This window comes from Kogia breviceps, chromosome 2 (genome assembly GCF_026419965.1).
Source record: "Kogia breviceps isolate mKogBre1 chromosome 2, mKogBre1 haplotype 1, whole genome shotgun sequence".
NCBI classification, from domain to species: Eukaryota; Metazoa; Chordata; class Mammalia; order Artiodactyla; family Physeteridae; genus Kogia; species Kogia breviceps.
In genome coordinates this window covers 167,120,247-167,139,328 of record NC_081311.1, presented here as the reverse complement: position 1 = coordinate 167,139,328, position 19,082 = coordinate 167,120,247, and the positions used below count along the sequence as shown (strand labels likewise).

Genomic DNA, 19,082 nt, shown 5'->3' with positions numbered 1-19,082 from the left:
TCAATAAAAATTATATACATTTAAATTTAATCCTTGTCCATGTATTTAAACAATTGCTCCTAGAAGCTTATGTGTTTTTGAATCTATTACCTAAGCCTTCCTTTTATTAAAAATACTTATCAAATCCCAATATTTATATAACTTCTTGAGTATGATTCTGGTTTCTGATTCAATTTAACTCAACAGACCTGTATGGAGTGCCCACTCACTATGTGCTTGCCTTGGCTAAATCACAGGAGTTAAATTGGACATAGTCTCTTCCTTTAGTTCTATCAATTGCTGCTTCATGGGTCTGGGAGCTTTGTTGTTAGGTGCATGTAAAGTTAGGGTTGTTATGTCTTCTTAAGAAATTGATCAATTTATTATTATGAAAAGATCCTAATTATCTCTGGTAATATTCCTTGTATTGAAGTCTTCTTTGGTGTTAATATAGCCTCACCAACTTTATTATGCTTACCTTTTGGATAATATATCTTTTTCTTTCTCCTTTAACTTTTGGCCTGTCTCTCTTTCTATGTAAAGTGCATCTCTTGTAATCAGCATATAGTTGGGTCTTGCTATTTTATCCAGGCTGTCAATCTCTGCTTTTTAATTTGAGTTTTTAGTACATCTCCATTTAATGTAATTTTTGGTATCACTGGGTTATGTTTACCATTTTGATTTGTGTCTATTCTTTATTTCTTTGATCTTTTTTCTTACTTCTTTTAGGTGAATTTGTTTTCAAGTAATAGTTAGTCTTATCTTTTTTTGTGATACCTCTTCATTCTTTGTCTTTATAGACTGTTCCAAGGATTACAGTATGTATCATTAATTTATTACAGTGTCCTTTGAATCAATATTATACTGTCTCATGTATAATATAACAACCATACAATAGTATAATTCCACTTACCCACTCCTGTCAATTGTATATTTATAGTCATATATTTTACCTCTACATTTGTTGTAAACCTCACAATACATTGTTATTGTTTTTGCTTTACACAATTGTTTTTTTTAAAAAAATAAGAGAAAAAGACTTTTCTTTTTATCCATATATTTACCATTTTCAGTATTTTTCATTTCTTCCAGCAGATCCAAATTTCAATCTGGTATCATTTACTTTCAGCTTAAAGAATATCTTTCAGCTTGTTTTGTAGTGCAAGTCTGCTGCTGATGAATTCTTTCAGCTTTTGTTTATCTGAAATTATCTTAGCTTTACCATCCTTTTTGAAGGATATTTTCACTAGATATACAATTCCGTACTGGCAGTTATTCCCATTACATTACAGATTTCATTCTAGAGTTTTCTGGCCCATATTGTTTCTGAGGGAAAGTCAACCTTTATTCTTTTTGTTGTTTCCTGTTTGTAATGTGTCTTTTTTTCCCCTGGTTGCTTTTAAGATTTTTGTCTTCGCTTTTGACTTTCAGCAGTTTGACTATGATATGCTTTGGTGTGATTTTCTATCATTTACTCTGCTTGGATTTTGCTGAGCTTTTTGAATATGTGGGTTGTTGTTTTATGCTGAGTTTGGAAAAACTGTGGCCATTGTTTCTTCATAAGCGCCCTCCCTCTATTCTCTTCTTTTTTTCTTCTGAGATTCCTATTGCATATCTGTGAGACTGCTTGATACTGTCCCTTAAGTCACCGAGGCTCTGCTTTTTGTTGCTGTTTTGTTTTTTCTTTTAATCTTTTTCTCTGTTCTTCAGTTTGTTTATTTTTATTTATAATTAATTAATTAATTAATCTTAGTTCCCTGACCAGGGATCGAACCCATGCCCCATGCAGTGGAAGCATGGAGTCTTAACCACTGGACCTCCAGGGAAGTCCCTGTTCTTCAGTTTGGATGATTTCTTCTGACCTGTCTTCAAGTTCACTGACCCTTTAGTCTTTATTGTCCAAATTGCTGCCAAAGGCATCTGATGACTTTCAAAAAAATTCAGTTATTGTACTTTTTAGTTCTAGGATTTCCATTTTATTCTTTGTATCTCTCCTAAAATTCTCCTCTCTTCACCTTATTTTGGTAAAATTTTAAAACATATTTATAATCCTTATCTGCTGATTCCAACATCTGGGTTGTCTATGGGTCTGCTTCTAATGACTAATCTTTTCCTTCACTATAGGTCACATTTTCTTCTTTCCATGTCTAGTAATTTTTTAAACTGGATACTGAATATTGTGGATGATACATTGAGAAACATTAGATTTTGTTATTTTCCTCTAAAGAGTTTTGTATTTTGTTCTAAGAAGTCATTAAAATACCAGCATATCACTCTCTACTCCCCCCACCCTGCCTTTTGCCTTGAAGGCAAATGTTAGGCATCTTATAAAACAAGCTGGAATGGAAGTAGGTAAGGGGATAGTAGACTGTTCTTTAAAATACCTTTATTTATTACCCTGTTTTATATTTCTTTTCTTAAGTTTGCCCCCCATCCTATCTGCTGACTCCAAATCCAGAGTTTCTCCATTTTCTGACAGGCAGTCAGCATCCTTCCTCCCAAAGCTCTCTCCCTCTGAATTCTATGCTGCAGTTTCCCATACTCTGCTTCAACAGTCAATCCTCTTCCACCTACTTTCCTTCCTCTAGAAATTGAGGCCCTCTTTTCCCTTTTCTTCATTATTGTGGATTTCTATATTTAAAAATCCTTTACTATAATTCAGTGGGGTTTATGATGAAGAAGATATAAATTCATGCCTTTCTTTTTCTTAAAAAATTTTTGACATGCTTTGCCAAATTATTTTCCAGTCACTTGGACCCACTGACATTCAGCTGTAATGCATGCAATTGCAATTGTTCTCACACTTAACTCTTGCCAATACTGAGAACTATCAATTTTCCAGTTACTAAATCTCAGTATCAACTTACATATTGGACTTGTCCTTGACTTGATTTATTCTTTTTTAATAAAATAAATAAATTTGTTTATTTTACAGAGCAAAACATGAACTGTGGTGGTTGTTTTTTGTTAGCAGCACCAGAGAAAACAAATCTTCCTTTTGGGAGAAATACGTGAACTTAGATTCAAAGATTTTCATAATATATGTACAGCCATGTATGTGTTCAGATTTGAAAGTTTCTGAAAACTCCTTTTTCTCTTTAGCTTTTACTTTTTAGTGAAAGCCTCATGTACTTAAAAGTAGACTGAAGGAAGTATATGCAGAATTCAAATCTAAATTTAAAGGATGTCTTAAATACAGAGTAGTTCTAAAACAATTATTTTAACCCATTGAGTTAAGATGATTTCATAGTCTCCTATACAAATGTAATTTCAGTAAATCACATCATGTGATGACAATTAACTTAGTATTGTAAAGTAGTTCTATCTAGAAAAAAATGATAAACAAAAAATAATTTTGTTGTTATAAAATAATGCCTAAAATTGCTAACATCTGTGTTAGTTAAAGCATTACCATTCTCTTAAAAGTATCAATACTTAAGTGAATTCAATAGTGTTTTATAATAACCAATAATAAAGTAATTGGTAGTTCTTTAATCATTGATCTTAGTGTTCTTAAATACTCACAAAAGAAGAAACGTAAATGGAAATTAAACATCTTAAAAATGTTCCATCTTTCTACTAATCAGTTTTACAAATAAAAATAATGAGATTAGTGCAATCTTTCTGGACAGCAATATACTAAGCACTTAAAAAATATCCATACCCTTTGAACCCAATAATTCCACTTCTAAGAAAATATGCCAAGGGAATAATCATAATTGTTCATAAAGATTTATATACAAGAAATGTTTGCTACAGCATTGTTTATAATAGCAAACAAATGGAAATAATGCACATGGACAACATTTTGGGAATAGTTAAAATAAACATGGCAAATTGCAGCCATTAAGGTCATGTTTTTAAAGAACATACAATGATGAGGTAATGTTTATAATGTCATGTTAAGTAAAAAGCAGAATACAAAAGTTCACCCGCTATATAATATTTGTAAAAACACCCCCTATATATCTGTGCATTTAAAACATTCTGAAATGAAATTTAACAGTATTTTTTTCTGGGAGGTAGGATATTTTTCCCCTTAAACCTTACTGCATTTTTCATATCTCTCCAATTAATATAAATGCCTTTTAAAACCAGAAATACAAAATCCATAATTATCTTTAAAAAGCAGCACATCAACTTAAACTTTTTAACTAACCTAAACTTATCCACATATTTTATCATTAATAATTCAATACAACCATGAAAAAGGCTTGTTTGAGTTCCTATCATGTCCAGTTATTGTTCTAGACGCCAAAAACGCAACAGTGGTAAAAGACATTTGTGGTTCCCATCTTTATAGAACTTGCAGTCTCATAGGAAGACATATAAATCAAACCACCACACAAACAAATGTAGAATCACAGCTGTGTTAAATGTTATGAAAGAAAAGTACACAGAATATGAATTCCTCAATTGGAGTATTTGACTTAGGGATATCAAGAATGAATTCTCCATGGAAGTAACAACTAAGCTCACCTGAAATTACATGAAAAACTAATCAGATGAAGAGGGCAGGCAAGTACATTCCAGGCAGAGACAGTATTTGAGGCAGTTATCAAGTTATTGTCTCTCAACTCCAAATCCACTCTTCTTTGCCCTACTTTGTGATACTGGAGCTGGACCCTGTAAACAATTGTTTTGCAAACTGGCAGAATGTTAGCTTTGTCAGTAGAGGGCAACAAAGGGGTCCCGCAAGGCGATGAAGACAGAAATACACTTCCCGTCTAGGTTCCGGTCCTTCACTATTATTATTATGCACCACAGGAGCCGGCAGCCATGCAGAGGAGCTCCAGCTGCACTCTCATGCCATGTTCCCTGGCTCCCCCGCCCTGATAGTGGCTTTGAGCAGTTCCAGTCTATCTATACCCTATGGCAATGGTGGGCTTCTTCTACAGAACAGCTTGGGCCAGGCCCTATGCCAAGATTTCTTGCCACTGCAAGGCAGCATGCATGTTCCTCTGGGTAGCCACACACCTTGTTTGATGAGGTCAGTCTCAGTTTTAGACTGGGGAACTCTCCCAGTCCTCGTTCCTTTATTGTCCAGTCTTCCTGGAGATAGTAACTGCTCTCTTGACACGTCTAGACCCCTGAGAGTCCCTACTTACCCCGTTTAGTAGTTAGGCACCTCCTACAGTTTTAGTTAGCAGTCCTTCCTATTACAATTCCTCCCATCCAAATAACCAGCGTGGCTTCTGTCTCCTGACTTAAACCTGACTGTTATACACGGCCAGTACGTGGGACTAAGAGGAGACCAGTACGGCTGAAGCAGAGAGCAAGAATGAACATGCTGTGCATTGAGGCTGGGACGGGACACAGGGGCCAGAACATGCTGGGCTTGCAGGCGAGGGTAAGACTTTTGGTCTTTATCTTAAGAGTTCAAATATGTGTTATCTGAAAAGATTACAGGATAGAGAATGATTTAGAGGGGAACAGAGTGAAGGCCAGGAGATTAATGAGTGGACACCCAGAGCAGCAGAGGCAAGAAAGGATGGTTTTGATGGGAAGGTAGAGAGAGAGACAGTGAGAAATGGATGGATTCCAGGAATATTTGAAAAGGAGAATCAACAGAACTTGGTGATGAGGAAGATGTCATGACTGAGGCCTGGATTTCTGGCTTGCGGAATGGATGGCCGGTACACTAAGATCAGGAACAATAAAAGAAAGCTAAGACTGGGAAGGGAGATCAGGAGTTTGTTATGAGCATGTTGTTAAAGTGCTTTGAAATATCAAAGTGAAAATGTCAAGTAAGAGTCTGAGTTCAGAGAGTAGCCTCGGCTGAGATGATGAGTTTGTTAGCCAGTGTACACAATTAAGGCTAGGGTATGGCTGAAATGATCTAAAAAAAGAGTATAGCTCCATATGAGGAAGGATTTGGAACTAATCCAGCCTTGAGCCTCAACAATTAACAGCCAGTAAGAGAAGACTTAGAGGTAAACTTGGTGGGAGCAATTTCCTTGGAGTAATGGGGCTGTAAGTCATATGAACAGGTTGATAAGTGAGAGAGAGGTAAAGAAATGGAGACCTTGAGTAAAGACAACTCTTTTAAGATGTTACAGCATAATGGTCCAGTGATGAAGCCCTAAGAAAATTCTTTTCACATTACAATTATTGTACACCTTAATTTGCATTTTTCATCATTCTTCTATCTCTACATGACAGGCTAATTAACAGAAATTCAGAGGAACCAATAACTTTGGAACAGAGACCAAAACAGGTTTATTCAGAAGACATAATGTCAGTCAGTTCTGCCTTTTCGTAACTTCTTTATCAAATACAGATAGACTTTATTATTTCATTCACATTCTATAAGACTTGATCAGCTCAGAGGGCATAAAAGCTGGAAACTTTCTAATTGGAAACCAATCTTTTAGTTTAATTTACATTGTCTTTACAAGGTCTCATACGTCATTAATACTTTTACAGGTTTATTTACATTAGGAGATAATAGATAAAGTCGATGGATTAATAAGCTGTCAATGACACAAGGTAGGCATGTTAACTTGATTTGTGCTGCAGACTTATTTCTCTGAAAAACAGGCTTAATTCTCATAGCATTTTGATAGAACCATTGAGATCTTTGTTCAAAATTAAGAAAAAAAAAGGGAAGGCCTTTTATTCTTTGCAAGGAGTGCATTCCATTTAATTAAGTCTGTTTTTAACTGAAACTGCCGTAACAAGGTTTGAGTGGGAAGTTACGAAGGTATCAGCTATTCAGAGATGAGTAGGTTTGTGGTTTTGCTGTAAGGATGCAGCAAAAGTAATTCTCAAATGAGAAAGAGAAGGGAGAAGGCTCTGGATTTCACTGTACCCAGGTAAAAGAAAAACACCCAAGGGGTTTTAATATCCTGTGTCCTCGTGTCGATACATCCTATGTCTGTCTCCATCTCTTTCTGCTTTATCACACACACAGAAAGGAAGCAGAGGCCTAAGCCATTGAAAACACCATGTAAGGCCACCCCTAATACTACCTGAACAGTTCAGTCACAGTGCTGCTGGAAGCGGATGTTGAGACTGAACAACACACAACTACAAACGAGAGTTAACACCAAGGATCTGATGCCAAAATAATAGCGTGAGAATAATTATAAATGTGCTCTAAAATATAAGCTTCAAAACGCCTTCACATGACAGTACTTAATGTCAGCTGTATCTACGAATAAGGTACTATATCTTTAATTTAAAACCAATGGTTATAACTCTACAAGGGCTTCACCTAAAATAATCCTTAATTAAAGTGTAAATAAAACATTGGCTGTTCAGACCAAGATAGCTTGATGTGACAGAATGTGAACAGGGGCATCTTCAGCCTCAATGTCTCAGCGTCCATGTCTCCTCTTCATTCACTCATGTCACGTATGGCCTTACCTGAAGTTGCTACCCACACTTCCCTTCCTGCCTCAGTCTTTCTCCTACTTGCTGCCTTCACAACATTTACTATAATCTATAATCATTCAGCTGTATTCTGCTTTACTATGCATCTCTCCATGAAGGCAAAACCTTTTAAATTTTGTTTACTTCCTCTAGAAGAATTTCTGGCGCATGTTATATGCTTAAAACATTTCCTGGATAGATAAAGAAATGATTTGAGGGTTTACTTTGCGCCAGATGCTGTGCTGATCCCTTTATGTATCTCATTTACTGCTCACCACAATCTTGTGAAGTAGAATATTTTGCAAGTGAAGATTAACAACAGAGTGGTTAGCTTGTCCAGGGTCACACACCTAGTAAGTGACAAGGCCACGATTTGAATCCAAACACGTTTAATGCTAAAGCCCTGGTTCTTAGCTATGATATTATGTTGCTTCCATCTGAGAGCTGGCATGGCTGAAATCCTGGAATATACACGTTTGGCTTTTCTATGAAAGTTCTCGGCAAGCTGCTTTCTTCTTGTTGATCTTTTCTAATCCTCTGGTCCAATATAGGGTTTAGAAAAGCAGGGGAGGTAATCTTGTAGCTAGGGCCAACAACAGCATTTAAAAAATCTGCTTGGAAATCCTACAGGGAACCTCACACCATAAAAATATTGTATAACAGTCTGTTGTTGTTGTTGCTTTTTAATAAGAAGCACAAATGAAGGACAAGCAGCCAACATTCTAAAATAACAGGACCCTTTCTCTCACATTTGGTTCAGGTCACCTAGAGAATGAGAAAGCAGTTCTGTGCCAGAGGCAGGCCAAACACAGAATCTGCACTGCAAAGGTAAAACGATGGAGCTGCTCCTGTCCTCCAGTACAGGGCAGACTGCGAAGTCTGGTTTGTGGAGGTCAGTGAACACTGCACGGGGCCTTCTGTTTGAGACAAGTAACAGGTAACAGAAGAGCTGGCTTCCCAGGATGCTTGACAAGATGAGAGGATATAAAGGAAGCCTGCTGGGAAGAGAAGCTGAAGACAAGGAAAGACCCGCCCCCAAGTTTATCTCAGTGGAGCCAGTTGGCGGCCCGTAATCCTGCTCCTTTCCTATTGGATGGGAATTGTGTCCAGAGGGAGAAAGACAACGCAGGAATCTGAATTCCTATTCTGGCCTGTACGGTGATAAGCACCTATACATTTCAGCAATCTGAGCCTTAAGCAAAATAGCGCAGGAGCAACATTTAAGATAATTGAACCCTAAAGGTATAATGTGCTTCAGTCATTTAGATGGAGCCTTAGAAATAAAAATGATCCTTGGCATTACATTTGGTAAAACTAAATCTTGATCTACTCCTTGTCTGAGTTTGTACTTGGATGCAGATGATCTTGACTGGATTATGTAAAAGATCCAATTTGAGCTGTTATTAAAAATTCTGAAATACAGAAAAAACTACTCCAAGGCTTAAAAAAGTAATTTTGTACTAAGTTTAAATCAAACTCCCCAACTTCAAAGCTATATGCTGACACGCAGTGTTGTCCCACTCGACAGTACTATATTTACAGCCTGAAATGATGATGCTTTGGGTGGTTATTTTTCATGTGGGAAGTCACACTAACACCCTGGAACCACCTGCATATATCTGAAAGCTAACTTTTCTCCTACCAGAAAATGATCCTTTTAAAACTTTTAAAAAAGAGAGATCTTGAATGTCAAGGTGTTATAAAAAGATAAAACATGCATTCCACATGTTCACAGCCTGTTGCCCAGCTGGGCATTCAGAGCAGGCTTTCCTGAGGCAGTTTCATTATTGGAAAGCTTGATAAATGCTCCACCACTAGCAGACTGGAGATTGCTCTCAGGCTCATACTTCGAACTCACTCAAGTACAGAATACCATTATCTAGCTTTGCTATGATTACTTTTTCCTAATTTTTCAATTATACGTCTTTTAGGAGTAAGGGAGCCTGTGGTTTTAGCAATAACTCTCTAACATGTGCATAAAATTGCATCGATTCGAGTCAGGCTTTTGCTAACCACAGAGTTACCCCTGGGTGTGGGTCCTCTCGGTTTCTCGACCCAAGGGCCTTGGTCTCCTCAGCTATAAAGTGAGGGGAGTAAGGAATCATTCCCATCCTTTTCAGTTCCAAAGGTCTACTCAAAATGGGGTGCAGAATGCCCAAGACCCAACACTCATCTGTGAAATATCTAGCAGAGGTCTCAGGATTTCTGATAGACTGAAAAAGCATTTCAGTCATTTGACAGTTTTGGCATCAACTTCCTGATGAACCTTCATTATCTTTGGGAAGGAAAACTTGACTAGTTACAAACTCATTTTAAAATGTATGATCACAATAAGTGAGCTGCTGAGGAATGGTGAACCAGGAGGATTCCCTTCCTTTTGCAAAAACATCTAATAACCTTCCATTATCATCATTTTATTCTTTAACAGAAAAATTTACATGAGTGATAGATTTGTATTATTATTATTATTATTTTTTTTTTTTGGCGGTACGCGGGCCTCTCACTGTTGTGGCCTCTCCCGTTGCGGAGCACAGGCTCCGGACGCGCAGGCTCAGCGGCCATGGCTCACGGACCCAGCCGCTCCGCGGCATGTGGGATCTTCCCAGACCGGGGCACGAACCCGTGTCCCCTGCATCGGCAGGCGGATTCTCAACCACTGCGCCACCAGGGAAGCCCCAGATTTGTATTATTAATCGTTAACAAATAATACTGACATACCTCAATGTCTTCATGCTAAGCTTACAAAACCAAAGGGATTCTGGGATGGCTCTTTGTGCAATAAAGTATTCTTCACCTAGAGTTATGGGAACATATGTATATGTATAACTGATTCACTTTGTTGTAAAGGAGAAACTAACACACGATTGTAAAACAGTTATACTCCAATAAAGATGTTAAAAAAAATAAAAATAAAAAAAATAAAGTATTCTTCACCTAAAGTTTCATGATAGTGTTCACAAAAGCCCCCTGGTACAGAGAACTCGTCGGATGGGTACTTAACTTTCAAGGCAGCTATCCACTGTGAAGTGAAGCGATTCAATACTGCATTTGATCTAATATCATATACTTGATAGAGAGTTACTTAAATTGCTTTAGGAAGAAGGTATAAATTACAAGTAAATGAACAACTATATGTGCTGGGCTTTTAGTGTATGATTGATATCACAACAGCAACTTGAGTAACCAGCTTTTGAAATAATTGGTGTGAAGGCAAATCACAAGCAAAGTTGGGGATGTGCCACTCGATTATTTAATTTCTTTCTCCTTCCCTGACTATAAATCAAAACATCCTCAAAATTGTAGGCAGAGGAAAAGCTGAATTAAAAGATTACTGGAAAATCCAGATTCTAAATAGAAGTAGGTTATTTTCGTTGTTTGTTTTTAAGAAATCATTGTGTAGTAAGGATTATCTGAATTATAGCACTATTAATAGTGTTGTTAGGTAATGTGTTTATGGAAGAAAATTAGAGCTTTGTGAGCAATTTAAAAACTTCCTAGTGTGTCATATGGTGTCAGTTATTTAATGCTTCCTCATGGTATCCCTGATTCAATACTGGTTACCATGTGATTTTCTGTTTGCACTTGTCTTTTCTGCTAGACTAAACTCTTCTCAAGTAGGGCCCCTGTCTTATTCATCCTTGGTTTATCTTAGGAGGTATTTTGAAAAACAGGGCACTTTTAAAATTTATCTAAATGACTGTATATGGGTGGGTGTTGGGGGCAGGATGCTAAATGACTCACAATCACAGGAATCCCACACAACGAAGAACTGCCCTGTGACCTGACTTTTCTCACATCCTCCTAGACACATGACATGTAAACCCAAGTATTTTTTGTACCATTTTCCTATGGACTTCCAAGGTTTACTTGGATTTCTAGGGTTCAACTACTGTGGAAATTAAGAGAAAATCGTACTCTTTGGTGTTCAGAACTTTACCAAGAGTTTTTCACCATCTGGAAAATCCCGTGGCCAATCACATGGGCAGTCACATTATTTGAGTTGAAAATCAGCACTTGTCAGTCTGTATTTGTAGCAGCTGCATTCACAGTGATCCCATGTCTACATAAAAATATACTAATTCAGTTCTTACTTCACATATTGCATATAAAGAAACAGTGTTCATGTTATCCAGTTGACTACTGTCTCCCTTCTTTTAAGTGCAAAGTTATTCATTATAATTGGGTGTGAACATCTGGCCATTTTATTAGGCCCTCTATTTTAGTTGTTCTTGAACTTCTTATGTTTTTATATTATTGAAATTTTGATTCTAGGTAGATTATATTATCTATGAATTTTATTTTAGTATTTGATATAAAAATGGAGCATTGGGTCAGACAGTATTGAAGACCACTGATCTAGTAGATTCCTGTACAGCTGCCTTATTTTGCAGAAAAGAAATGGAACACTAGAGAGGAAATGATGCCCCCAAGGTCATACAGTTGATTAAGTAACTTTTGTCAAGTAATGAATATATAGCTATAGCACAAGTAATTAACATTCCAGATTCTAACACCCTGGGATATATATTCTATCACATAATACAAAATACCAGGAGTTAAAATAACTTGGCCTACCCTTTTATAACATTTCCTTTGGTCACCAATTATCCCTCCCTTATCCCAGCAAAAGTGTCTACAAAGAAAATTTCCTTAAACTGGAATTTCCTTTTTCCTGATGATCCCAATACAGACTAGAACTATATTTTTTTAGATTAAAAAACCCTCTGACTTAGTGTGGGGCTAGATTGCACACTTCTTCTTTAGCCTTGTCACCTCCCTCCCCGCCTCCATCATCCTGCGAGAAGACCGCTTGAATCTGTGGACACCATAAAAGAACAATCTTTCCCTTCCAATAACATCAACAGTAGCAGTGACTGTCCCAGTGGGTCCCTTGGCATCCTTTTCTTCTATGTCTTCCTAAGCAACTTTACTTAAGAATAACTGACCTGTGACCCCACGGAGTGCCTTTGAAGGTTCCTCGAGTATTGAGATCTTTTTCTCACGGGGGGCAAGGGCTGGTTTTTCACTGGCAGAATCAGTGGATGAGCTGTCCTTCTCACAGCCGTTGACGTGGCCATTTTGTATCTCTGGCGGTGGTGGCTGCACAGGCCCTGCTTCAGGCCTCTCTGCCTTGTCTTTAGCATCTTTGTTGCCTTGATGCTGCTTGGACTTGCTTCTTTTTCTCTTATTGTTCTAGAATGAGAAACAATTGAGAAGATAATATTATTCAGCTCACACCCTTGAAATAGAAGGTGAACCCGAGAGACCAAAATAAGATATGTTACCCTTTTTTTGTTTTCTGGCTCTTCTAATAGAATGGGTGAAAATGCCTATGTCTTTATTAACCACCCAAGTTAATGTAAATATCTTCTTTCCTACAATGAGCTGTATAAACTTTTACCTCGTAAGCATAGTAAACAAAAAAAGTTTTCTTTAAAAGGAAAAAAGCAGCAGGAAATGGCTTCAATAGCTGACACATTATTTGAGCACACTGAGTTGCTACATATCTGAATGGTCATACAGTAGAGTCTTGTGGTAACTGCCCTGGAAGAACTTGAATTCAGCTACTGTGCTATTGGAGAAGAGGTCTCATTTCTTTTTTTTTTTTTTTTTTTCTTGCGGTACGCGGGCCTCTCACTCTTGTGGCCTCTCCCGTTGCGGAGCACAGGCTCCGGACGCGCAGGCTCAGCGGCCATGGCTCACGGGCCCAGCCTCTCTGCGGCATGTGGGATCTTCCCGGACCGGGGCACGAACCCGTGTCCCCTGCATCGGCAGGCGGACTCTCAACCACTGCGCCACCGGGGAAGCCCCGAGGTCTCATTTCTTAAAGAGACGATGGCGGGAGGCGGGGAACTCAGGGAGGACACTGAGGTTCTGATCCTCTGCGGGGGAGGGGGATAGAGGCAGGGGGAGGCCTGGTACAAAAGAGGCAAAGGCAAGTCCCTGCAAAAGGAGGAAGTAGAGTCAGATCCCCAAAGCCTAGGTTGGGTCTAGGAAAAGGCACCAACCAACCAGGAGATCCCTGGATCTCTGTCACTGTCCGGGAATCATCCCCATGAATACTTAAGCTGGAGTGGACAATTGCTACAAAGGAACTCCGAACCCACGTGGGTCCACCTGGATTCGCATTGTGCACCTGTATCTGGATCTCTCGGCTGCTACCTGAACGGCATTACACGACTTCAGTTATCATTTAGTTCAAAATAACACAACCCTGCATTCTAGATAATTGAAAACTTTTAGACCTTGGTGCAGGCCTCAGCCAATGAGAACAGACATGGGGCCCGTCAGGGCAGACCCTGTCCTACCTGTTGCATCAGTGTCCCACCAGCTGAACATCAATCAGCCCAGCTTTGTTCTTCAACACATTTGGAAAAACAATAAAAAGAAACAGTTTTCTCTTGATTCTCCTCCCCCACTCTCCTTCTTTTCCTTTGAAACCACAATCATGCCCCTGAGTAAGGGCTCCTCCAGGGGAGAGAAATGCACTGACTCGGTGAAGGAAGGCCCAGGGGCACTTATTCCCACACAAGCCCTGCATCTCCTGGGCTGGGGAGACAGTTTTCCCACTGAACCTCTAAGAGGGAGGCTTAGTAATGAGTTGGGTCTGCATCTGCCATCTGCTCTGTTTTTCACATCAGAGAAATTTCATACCCGAACCACACATCTGAAATTCTTCCAGGTAAGTATAAATACTGCCTTTCAATCACCTGCAAACTGTCTTCATCTCACATAGAAGCCTGGGAAGCTATGATTAAAGATAAGCAGAGATTGTCAAAGACGGTGGCATACAAAGTTTAAAAAAATTTTTCATAATTCTTCCTATTCTCCTTGAAGCTAGGAGGAGAAAAAGGAGGAAAGCATCATTCCAGTAATTTCAGTAATCTTGGGATTTTATGAAAGCAATACTGCTTTTTTGTGTTTGTTTAAAACCTGTGCCACAGCCCTGTGACCTTTCCTCAGTGGGAAGGGTATATCCTGGGATTCCCAAAACACAAGGCTTCTCTGGGAATAGTGGGAATGGGCGGGGAAGTTACTTTGAAAAGAGAAGCAGACTTTTTGTGAAAGTCATGAAACAGGTTACAGGCCAAGAACAAGAAGGAAGCTGCACCTCACTGGAGCTAGTGAGCGCCTGTAAACACTCACAAGACCAGAAAGGCATGTTCTGGAGACAGAGGCCTGTGTGTGCGCTGCATACCGCACGTGTGCCCAGCAGTCGAGACTCTGTGAATAGACAAGAAAGCAAAATAACTTCAGAGGGGCAGAGTAAAATCTCCCCTCTGTTCTCAAGGAGCAGTCAGTCTGTCAGGGTTCGAAAGAAGGGAAAACAGGTCCCTTACTTACTATGGCTTTAAGGCGCTTTCCTTTTTTCTTCCTTTATTAAAAATCTAGCTTATTAGAACTCAGGAAAAAAGTATCTTGGGGCAGCCCTGGACAGATTCTCTCAGCTGGAAAAACGTGTGAAAATATATTTAGGGCTTTTCAAGTATCTTAAAAACACTCCTTAATTTTTTCCTTTGTGCTACAGGATACGTTCAGGCAAGTTAAGGTCTAGAATCCTTTGATTTCTCCGGTTGGGCTTGCCTTAATACTTAAAAAGAAAACTCTGGGATTTCTAAAGCACACCTGGTGGTTAAAAACACTTGAACAGAAAACAAGGGCATTAGTAGGGAGGGTGGCTGGTAATTTAAGAGAGTCGTGAATCTGGAAGCTTCCTGGGTGTACATATTAACATATTTGAAAGAAGCACAAAATTGGCAGCCTTGTTAAAATGATAACAACCATGAAGGTTCTGATGGAAGATGCTACTAACTTACAATCAATATCAATCTTACCTTCTTTTTTCCTGTCATATTCCATTCTTTTAGAACTTGAATTGCACTGCCTAGACAAAGACAAAGAATCTTCAACATGCATTCACATAATAAAGCACCACACAAAATTCATCTCTGTCTTTCCATCTTGGTAGAGATTTTTTTTTTTGCTTTTTCATTTGTTTTGATACATCCGACCTTAATAAAAATGCCAGTTTCATTTTTTATTTCCAGATTTTCATTAAATTCACTGCATGATCTTGGTTTTATCAAAGTATTAAGCCCCACTACATGAAGCTTACTTTGTTTTATCATTATGTTGTCTTAGAGAAAATGAAATATATCTTGAGAATTTTCTGAAAGCTTCATTGCCATAGGTAGAATTAAAATTGTTCTGTTCGATATATGAATCAAAATACCTCTAATCTTCCAGGCTAAACATGAGATTTTGAATATTATTAACCATGTGAATCCTAACTTTTTGTTTGGCTATTCCGGCTCATTTTCTGCCTCTACTCATTATGTTCACAACCTGCAGGGTGATAAGGACAGATGATCTGATGTTAGCTTTGCTCTCATCACTGTGAATAGGGATGGGATGCAGTCTTTGCAAGGTTCCACTTTGAAACAAAAGAAGCTCATCATATAAGTTGAGTCCTAGGTTCTGTCAATGCCATTCACATGCATACATGGCATTGCTCAGATGCAGAGGAAAAGCCTAACTTGATTAAATTAGAAAACATTTTAAAAGAAATGCTTAACCACTGGTCAGCTACAATAAGTATCTTCATGTAGTCTAAGTAAGTTCTTCACTCATTCCAACTGTGCTGGGGGTAATTTCAACAATAAGTTACTGGTAATGAGTAGACCAGTTGTTCTCATTTAAATAGGTGCTTCTAAAAGAGTAGCTCTTAAACGTATCCTTTTTTTATTTTTTATTTTTGCTGTACGCGGGCCTCTCACTGTTGTGGCCTGTCCTGTTGCGGAGCACAGGCTCCAGGCTCTGGACGCGCAGGCTCAGCGGCCATGGCTCACGGGCCCAGCCACTCCGCGGCATGTGGGATCTTCCCAGACCGGGGCACGAACCCGTGTCCCCTGCATCGGCAGGCAGACTCTCAACCACTGCGCCACCAGGGAAGCCCTAAATGTATCCTTTGAACAATTTTAAGCATTCTCATACAGTCGCATTATACTAATAGTTCTTTACAATGAGTGCATTGGCTAAACAAAGATAAACTTCAGGCTGGTCTTTATAACAAATTTCAAATTAGTAGGGCCCCAATTATTGAGTCTACTGTTACTGTCTGATAAGCAGAAGGCCATAGCGTCTGGACTAATGTTCAGAAAGGCTAATTGTTCCTATCCATTCAGAGTTTCCAATTCAACGCCCCTCTTAGGCCTTTTGTGTTACATGTACTTGAAATAATAAGACTGCACTTAAAAGTAAGCTCTATAATTCAGTCTTTTTATTAACTGAGCTGGTCTTTTTCTAATTTGCCCAGAGAATTAATGTTTCACAGTATTTTCCTTTTGAAGAACTTTAGGAAGTCACTTTCACTAGGTTACTTCGTAAGTCACACCAGTGGCTAATAATCATTAGGGTGGTTCTTACTTATAGCTCAACTTCAGTTTTCCAGATAAAATTAAATTTAAAAAATGTTAAATACTGTTCTTTTTAATCAGAGGAAGGAGGTGAGTTGCTTACTGCTTTCAACTGCAATATTCAATTATTCCTCTAATTTGCATATTTTGACATAAATTCTATTTGCAATTTGGACAACAAGCTTTTAGAGGGTAATTCTGAAGAAGAAATAACTATGTTTACAGACAATTTTGAAATTGTTGTTATTAAACTTTAATTATACTGAAACTGCTTGGAGTTTTTTTAAGCCGCTCAGAAAGGGTGCTTTTAGTGTGCCTCGTAAATGATTCTTAACAATTATTTCTGATTTTCAGTGATTTTTAAACACATTTTCTGACTGCTCCCCATCCAAAATGATATGAGGTTTCTCAGCAATCGATGAGTCTTTAAAAATGAGACCTCGGGCTTCCCTGGTGGCGCAGTGGTTGGGAGTCCGCCTGCTGATGCGGGAGACGCGGGTTCGTGCCCCGGTCCGGGAGGATCCCACATGCCGTGGAGCGGCTGGCCCCGTGGGCCATGGCCGCTGGGCCTGCGCGTCCGGAGCCTGTGCTCTGCAATGGGAGAGGCCACGGCAGTGAGAGGCCCATGTACCACAAAAATTTAAAAAAAAAAAAAAAAAAAAAAAAAAAAAAAAATGAGACCTTGATACCGACAAGGTGAAAATGTCAAGAAGGACAAGCATGGTGCTCTGTTTAAATATGATCGGATTTGATGACAGTCCATCGGTTACTGAGTATCTGGGCATCTCATCAGGGGTCACTGTAATAAAAACTTTCATGATGGAGAATGTCGGGGCCTCAATCCAACTAAGGCTGGGGAGGCATGAGGATAATAACCTTTTTCCTTTCCTAAAGCTTTTTTCCATGTGAGTGATGTTGGCAAGTAAAACGTGAAAAGAGTTTATCTGAGCCAGGATATGCATGTTTCCCCCAATTTTTTCTTGAGACGATTTGCACTAAATGCTGCAAAGGTAGAGTAATAATCACATCTCTGCATTTGTATCTGGTGAGTAAAGATTCTTGTACACGAAGCAGGAAAAACAGAAAAGTTATGCACCATGGGTCTGCCTGCAGACCTCATATTTTGAATGATAATCATTTTTAGTTCAATTAGGACCCTAAACCCTGACTACAGATATCAGAATGTGAGTGTGTTGCCTGGTTCCAAGACCTTGCCTGAAATGCAATTGTACTATATGTAGAAACTTAGGAAGATTATTCTACTCCTAGGAAAGTAAGTAAATCAAACTGTCCTTAACAAATAAAGTGTAACTAGGATAAACCCGAGGAATGTGCTGATAGGTCTTCCCTGACCTTTCTGTCAGATTATGTTTAGTTAGTCCATACTGACAAAACAGAAACTAATGCTGGGACAGAAGGCATATGATAACTAAGGACAGATATGAGATCTCTGTTCATAAATCGAACTTTAATTTGAGTAGGAGAGAAGAATTTCCCATAATTTATAGGAAATCTAAAGCAGTAGGTTATCCATTTATAGAATAAATACATTCCTGAGACCTTAGATTCTATACCATCACTGGCAATGGGCTATCCAAAAAAACAATTTTTTTTAGACAGCAAAAAGTTCTAGAGGTAGATAAGATGAACTGATATTCTGATTAATTAGGTAATCTCAAAATCATAAACTAAAGTTATTAAAGACTAAACCAGTCCTCTCAGGCTACATAAGCATCAAGTTCAAGGATTCCAGTCATAAGGCCAAGTAGAACTATGCTGGTTGAAGAGTTGAGAAGGCTTCCCAGATCAGGAGTAAAGTACATTATCCTCCATTAACAAGGGCGCCATCAAATAAAGGACATATTTAGTAACAGATTGGACAGACTGGTTGACAATGGAATTAGTAGCATTATAATAGGTATCCTTTGCAAACTATCTACAAGTTTGCCTTTTTTTTTCCCCAATGAGGAAAAAAGAACTTCCAAATTCTGCTCTTAATATGCAGATGTGTTTTTAAAACCTAGCACATTTTAATGAAAATTAAAGTATTAGTGAATAATTGGTATTCAATGCATTCAAGGAAAAAACTACAGAATATATGGAATATCTAGTTCTAACATCTTCAAGTTCAGGGGACATGTATACTTACCATCCACGAAGGCCTGCACTGCTTTATCTACATTAAAATCAAACTGTTGTAGCACCAGAACTATTTCATTATTGCTTTTGTTGGGAACAACTGATCGAACCGCATAGATCTGCAAAGGAGAGGAAAATAAAAAGAAAGATAAACATTTTGAATAGTTTTCATCC

General features: G+C 38.5%; 1 protein-coding gene across 6 annotated transcripts in view; it reads right to left on the bottom strand.

Annotated features, from left to right (window-relative positions):
* SPATS2L (spermatogenesis associated serine rich 2 like) overlaps nt 1-19,082 on the bottom strand; it is a 168,697-nt gene that overhangs the window by 40,739 nt on the left and 108,876 nt on the right. For all 6 annotated transcript variants that reach the window (XM_067026520.1, XM_067026523.1, XM_067026522.1 and 3 more), the window contains exons 4-6: nt 18,919-19,027; nt 15,189-15,238; nt 12,300-12,546 (exon numbers count right to left, since the gene is read on the bottom strand). In XM_067026520.1, coding sequence (XP_066882621.1) covers nt 12,300-12,546; nt 15,189-15,238; nt 18,919-19,027 — 406 coding nt within the window. The remainder of the gene's footprint in view (nt 1-12,299; nt 12,547-15,188; nt 15,239-18,918; nt 19,028-19,082) is intronic.